The 6,824-nt window shown below is 49.8% G+C and overlaps 1 protein-coding gene across 2 annotated transcripts in view; it reads right to left on the bottom strand.

Annotated features, from left to right (window-relative positions):
* TMEM8B (transmembrane protein 8B) overlaps positions 1-6,824 on the bottom strand; it is a 26,390-nt gene that overhangs the window by 15,394 nt on the left and 4,172 nt on the right. For both annotated transcript variants that reach the window (XM_019663352.1, XM_019663351.1), the window contains exons 2-3: positions 5,451-5,640; positions 4,865-5,072 (exon numbers count right to left, since the gene is read on the bottom strand). In XM_019663352.1, the coding sequence (XP_019518897.1) occupies positions 4,865-5,072; positions 5,451-5,640 (398 nt within the window). The remainder of the gene's footprint in view (positions 1-4,864; positions 5,073-5,450; positions 5,641-6,824) is intronic.

The raw sequence follows: 6,824 nt of genomic DNA, 5'->3' as shown, positions 1-6,824 counted from the left end.
AAAAAAAAAAGAGTGTCCGTGCAGAGTGCTCCTAAACCCACCTTGCTGCTCAGAGACCTCCATCTCTGATATCCAAAGCAGATGTTGCTCATCTTTGGTGTCAAACCCTAAGGACCAAAACTACTATCACAAGTCATCTCATCAACCCCACTTCCTATGGCAGGAATCACCAGCACAGTAACTTTCTGGTGAATGATCCCCAAGGGTGGAGGCTCACGCTCAGGTGGTAGCCCATTTCCTTGCTGGACAGTCCAGGGGAAGAAACGCTTTGCCCACATTTTGCTGGCTGCCAGCTTAACTGAAGGGTCAGTGGACATGACTGCAATGGTTAAGATGCGCTCCTTCCTTAAACTGCATAAGGTGCACATCCAATACCCCTCCCTTACTACAGAGGTGGGCATTCAGTCAGTGGAGGCCTGGGAAGGTGCCGAGATGCAGCACCCTTCACCCTGTGATGGAGCCCGGGAAAGGGCACCAGAAGTCAGGTCCTAGAGAACTGCCAAGGCAGAAGCTAAGTGAGTGTCCAAACTGAGTCAACATCAGCAGTCATGGAAGGAATGGGGCCAAAGCCAGCAAACTAAAGAAACCAGGAGGGCCAGGTGAGAAGTGGAGTGGGAAACGGCCTGAAAGAAACTGGAGTAGGAGGCCTTAGACTGATTCCTAGACTGTCTTCATGTGGGCGGGCTGGGTTTCTTTAGAAAGGCCTGAGCAAGGTGGCCAGTGCCAGGCTCTGGATGGGGCTTGGGACTGAAGATGCCCAAAGAAACTTGACCTTCTTCATGAGGATGTCCCAGTATACAGTACAGCCCCTGGCCCACAGTCAGTCAGCAGCAATCAATGGAAGTAAATGAGTGCTGGATATACTACAGGGGGGAGGAGTGGAAGCAGGGAGACCACTCAGGTTACTGTGGTGGCCCAGGAGAAAGCTGAGGGAAGGTGTGCTAAGAGCGGGAACAGAGAGAAGTAGAGGCATTCAGGGAATGCTTTAGAAGTAGAGTCAACAGGATTTTTCTTTACGGATTGGTTATGGAGAAATAAGAGAAAAAGAAGAATCAAGTATGACACCTAAATTTGGTGCTTGAGCAACTGGTGAATGACTGCCATTTACTAAGAAGACTAGAGGAAGAAAAGACTTGGACTGGGAGAAGTGAAATGAGAACTGAAGAGATTTTTACTTTTGGCTTTGTTTTGATTTCTGCATGCTACATTTGAGACATTTCTTAGACATCCACTTGGAGATGCCAAGTAAGCAGTTGGATGTAAGTCCAAGATTCAAAGAAATTAGGACTCACTCAATACACTTGGAAGGCATTAACTCATGGGTAGTACTTAAAACAACCGTGAAGACACCTAGCAAGAGAGTGGAGAAATACGAAAGGAGTTGTCCTAGGACCAAGCATTGGGGCCCCACAACATGTGTGGGAAGAGGGAAAGCCAGGAAAGGAGGCAGAGGCATGGGCAGTGGGCAGGAGGAACACCAGGACAGCTCTGTAAAATCACAAAGGCCAAGAGGAGAGAGTCTTTCAAGAAGGGAGCAGTAATATAAGGGACTAGGTAACAGCTAGGTACTAGTTAACTCTGGAGAGGCAAAGTGGGGACTGGAAGGAGATGAAGGGAAGAGGAAGACTTACTTTTCACTGCCTTTTGTACCTTTTGAATGTTGTACCAGGAGCATATATTACCTATTCGAAACACAAATAAAATAATTGAGAAGGAGGGAGAGCAGAAGGAACACTGTTAGCAGATTTTAGCCACTTCAGTTGAGATACTCAGCCACACTTCCCTCTAGTCGGTGGATTCAACCGAATCCTTTCTTCAGTACAGTCTGCTTCTTTGGTTTCCTTATCATTGTTTTCATTTTTTACCTGCCTTCATTTACTTTCAAATCTTCAGCTGGGAAGAGGAAGCATTCAAGAAGAACTGTGCCTCAGGCATTTGGAGAATGTCCCCTAATGAGCCATTTGGGTGCTAGATGTAGCCCACAACCCAAAGGCAGCCCCTCAGAACAGACTGGCAGCAGGGCACCACAGAATGAACACATGTTCCAAGACAGGAAAGGCAAGGAGGTAGAGGGTACAGGTCAAGATGGAAAAGGTTGATAGGAAGAAGGGGAAAAGGAAAGGAGGAGAAGTCAGATCAGTTTTGGACAATATAAGTTTGAGAAGATGGCAGAGGGGCAACAAAATGTGCCATGCCCCCACTATGTGCCAGGCTCCATACTGGGTGCTAGAAATACAGTAGTGAATAATACAGACACAGGGGCTAACAGAAGTGTGGGACCAGAGCTCAGGAGAGTGGCCTGGACCAGGTAAGTCACTTTCCTCTTATAATCTCTTAAGGCTCCCTATCACTCTCAGGATGAAGTTCAAACTTCTAGGCCCTTCATGATCTGGCCTCTGCTCCCCGCTCCAGCTCCCTCACCCACCCCAACAACCGCCCCACACTAAACCACTTCAGTTCTCCCTTCTAAGCTGTAGCCCATGCTGCTCCCACCACCTGGAATGGTTTTCCTTGCCTTCCCAACTTCAGACCTAACTTCCTAACAGTTTCCTAAAACCACCTCTACCATACTACCACGCTGCATTAGTCATCTCCTTTGCCCTCTTAAGACATCTCCTAATATACATCTATTTTTAAAATCTGTGTCCCTAGCACACAACCCAAGGCCTGGGATAAAGCTGGTGCTCAAAGACTAAGGTCTAAAGGGAGGTCTGAGCTCACCCCCAAAGCTGAGGAGGGCCCTAGAAATGGCACTACCTCCTTATTGCTGGGACTCTTCAGTTCCCACCCAAGGATACCCCTGAACCCATATTACTTCCTGTGTTGGCCAAGCCTCACAAGAAGTCAGGACCACGGTATAAGGAGGAAGCCAGTCAAGAAAATGGAGCCCTGGAGGAATGTTTTAAACAAGCCACCCATGGGCTTGGGTCTGCAAAATTAACCAGAGAACTTAAGAATCCTTTGGGGGGTGGGGGATAGGAAAATAATCCTTAGAGGCCCACATAAGATTCCAAAAGGTAATCAACTTCTCAGAGGGACCACAAAGATGATCCTTCCCACCTCCACCCCCATCCCCCACCAAACCCCCCACCCCCAAGCCTCTAGAACAGGCCTGACTGAAGAGCTACATCTTTCATGGTGTCCAGGTCTGCCATTGATGGGCAAAGTGTAACTGTGCCCTCTTCTCTCTAATCTCGCCACACCTCAGGGAGCTCTGCTGGCTAGGGCTCCAGCTTACAGGACCAAGTCTCCCAAGCCCCACTTGCTATATCTAGTTATAAACGGATGTGTTAACCAAGCCTGGTTCTGACCTCTCCTAACCAGGCTTCAGCTCCCATAATCCCAGCCCACGCCTAGGCCCCAGGTTCCTCCTGCTCACCCAGAAAGGTTTTTTGGTAACTAGAGCAGGACTTCAGAAGGATTTCCCCCATCAGTCCTCACAGAGGGAGTCCAGGATCAGACTTAGGATCAGGAATGGGCTCTTTGGGATTTGGTCAAAGACTTAAGACATTTCTCTGAAAAGAATAATCTTTGGTTCTGATGGGAGTCAAGACCTACCTAGAACCCAGAGCCATTTCCAGGCGAGCCCCTAGCATGCTGTCATCCAGAGGGCTCCTAGAACTTGACAGGAAGTTCTCTTGCACATCACTTGCAGGAAAAACAGGCCTATCACTGAGTCCTCGAGACACTACCTTAGCCCTAGTTCCCCTCTGTGACAACAGCAGTGCCAGTATACTTGTCCCTGTGCAATTCTCAGCTCATTCAAAAGCATTATAGCACCTTCTCTAAATGCTGAGCTACAGTAGGAAGAGAGGTGAGTCTAACACAGTCACAGAGCTCCTACCCTCAAGGAACTCAGCCTGGAGAGAGATCTCTGAGTCAAATCTTCACCTAATTGGAAATATCTGCCCCTCTCAATTCTCAATGGCCAAACCCTGCTGGCTTTCATGTTCTTCAGCATCCTGCTCTTTAATTCCTCATTCTGCTCATGCTTGGTCCTTACCACTGGACCCATACACATGGCCACCCCACTCTGACAATGGCCTGATCATCACACCCTCCCTTCCCACCAACAGACAGGAGTAAGAAACCTAGATAGATCCTCCCACTACGACAAGGAAACCTGGCCTGCCCAACACCTGCAAGTGGCAGGAAAACCCTGTGGCACTTCCTTCCCCTCCAAACCAGAATGGAGAAGCATCCTGACTTTTGAACCTAGACTTCAAACTTTGACAACTTCTGCTCTATGAAATGATTACAGATATTTGGAGGAAAGGGAGGCAATGGTCAGGATAGATACCAGCTGCCCAAAGCCTCCTTTTAAGAGGAAAGAGCTACCTTGCCTCAGAGTGTTCTCGTATGGTCTTCTAGAGGGTGTAGGAAGCTGAAAATATGACAGAAGAGAAATGTATTCTCCCAGATGGATAAGGACTGGGCTGCAGCCTTCGAGAGTCTGCTGGGCTATCACCAATTAAGATGTAGACAAAACCAGTCCTGGGTTTGTGCAGCAGCATTTGATCTGTCGCTGGCTGGTGTCTGGCCACCTCGATCATCCCCTGAACCATCCAATAGGAAGGGACACTACTCTGCAGTGCCGGGGCCTCTGGCTGATTGCAGACTCTGGACTTTCCCTTCAGCTTACGTGGACCCACCATGTCCTCCTAAGGCTCCCAAATTGCCTCCTACAGATCATGGCCTCTGGCCCACCAAGTGCTCTGCTAGTCTCTAGCCAGGCCCCACCCTAGCCACCCACATGCTGTTGCCCACCCTGGTACAAGGTGTATGCCAGGTAGCCCATGGGGGGAGTTCAGCAGAGATAGAGAAGCAGCTCTGGCCCCTCCTGCCCTAGAGAGAATCAACCCACCTTGACAGAGATGTGGCCGTGGGCCTGGGGAAGGTGGGCAGCCAAGAACCAGTCCCCAGGTAAGGGGCTGCTGACGTTAAAGATGCCTGAGGTGCGGTTGGGCAGTGTCCAGCTGAGGGTCAGTGAGAAAACCCCAGGCACAGCTGTGTCCCCTGGGAAGTGTGTGTGCAGGGGATTGATGACAGGGGGTGCCCCAGACCGGAAATACCTGGGAACCATAATGAGGAGAGGAGGAAAGCAGGCAATGGGGTGGGAGATGGGAAATGGAGGAAAAAAAGGAGAACTGTCACTCATCACCAGGAAAACAAGTGGATTCCCTATACTGACTGACAAATACAACAAAACGGTTCCAGGTCAGGGGTCAACACAGAAGGAGTAAAAGCTCAGCTCAGGCACTCACACAGTCAAATAGAGTCAGGAACTAGTCAGGAGACAGGTTTGGGCCCTCACTCAGTCACACTTCAACCTGGACACGAGTCAGGGATCCGGGTGAGGAGGTCAGTTTAGATACTCATAAAGTCATACTTTAGCTTGGAAAGTTGTCTAGGGTAAGAAATGGGGGTCAGAGGTTAACTCAGACACTCACACAGTCACACTTTGGTCTGGACAGTGGTCCCCAAAGTTTCCCCCCTGCTCCTTGAAGATGAGGAGGTTCCAAACAGCCAGGAATGTGTCCTCAGGAACATGGAAGTGGAAGAGTTCGGTGCTGGCAAAGGAGCGGAAAGGACTCAGCTTGCGTGGTGAGCAGGTGGAGTAATCAGTCAGGAAGAGGCCTCCTGGGGAGCAGGCAAAAGAGAAAGGAGCAGGGTAGGACAGAGGGCATTTGCATGAAGCAGCAGGCACACCAGTCTTCCTCACCAATAGCACCAACTCAACAAACACTCTCCTCTGAGCCAGGAACTGAGTCTCATGCTGCCCTAGCCATCAGCTGCTATAATCCTTATAATGACCTTGGGGGAAAAAATGACCTGTTTTTACAGGTAAGGAAACTGAGGCTTAAACCTAGACCAAACTGAGGATTCAAACCTACATCTGTATAAATCCAAAACTAGGCCCCTTTAAATGACCCCACAGCTGCCCCTCACTTAGGAGTCATTGTTCTCCTTTTACCAAGCCTGACAAAACAGAGGTGTGGACCATATGCATAAGAGTGTGTGTGTTGGCATGCATTCTTAGGCCACTGAGCAGGCTGGAACTCCACCTGTGGGGCTTGGGAGTCGGCATGAAACTGTGTGACTTCCTTGTTTATTTTTTTCCCCTTTCTGTTCCCCTGTGGTCAGGAGCAGTAAAAACCCTCAGAAGCTTCACAAGAGCTGTCTGTATACTGGCTTAGGGCAGGAGGGGGAAGGGGAAAGTGTGGTGAGGCTGCAAGGGGCCTGCTTGGGTGGCAGAGGCAAGGACAGGAGCTGGCAGGCCACCACAAGAGCCCCGGGAGAGAAGAGTCATCAGGCCCTCTGGGTTTCAGAATGAGCAGCCAGAGGCCGCTTCCCCGGAGGGAGGCCCAGTGAGGCAGTCAATTGGTGACTCAATAGAATCTCATTTAGGAATATTAATATGGGGGGGGGGAAGGTCATCTCTAACTGAAATACCAAGATACCTGATCATGATTGTCAGGAGCACAGCCAAGGTGAGCAGGAAGGTCTGGTGTCAGCAGCTAGCCAGGTAAACACAAGGTAGCTAGGACCGCTGTTATAGTGAAAATAACCCAGTACCTTGGCTGGATAGAAGAGAGTCTGAAATGACGGGCAAATTCTCGGGAGTCTGACTGCTCTGGAGCTTTAAGAACAGTCCCAGAGAAGCCCAGAGAATGCCCACAGGACAGGTGAGAAGGTTGGGAACTAGCAACTTGAGTAGTGGAGCAGGGCGGGGGGCGTGTAGGGGAGACCCTAGAGCAGAGTTTTCAGCCAAGTAGAAAATACCCACAGGGCTTACCTAGTCTGACAACCATCCTCTCTGGAAA

This window comes from Hipposideros armiger, unplaced genomic scaffold (assembly GCF_001890085.2).
Source record: "Hipposideros armiger isolate ML-2016 unplaced genomic scaffold, ASM189008v1 scaffold_388, whole genome shotgun sequence".
Taxonomy (NCBI): domain Eukaryota; kingdom Metazoa; phylum Chordata; class Mammalia; order Chiroptera; family Hipposideridae; genus Hipposideros; species Hipposideros armiger.
This window is presented reverse-complemented; position numbering and strand designations above follow the sequence as displayed.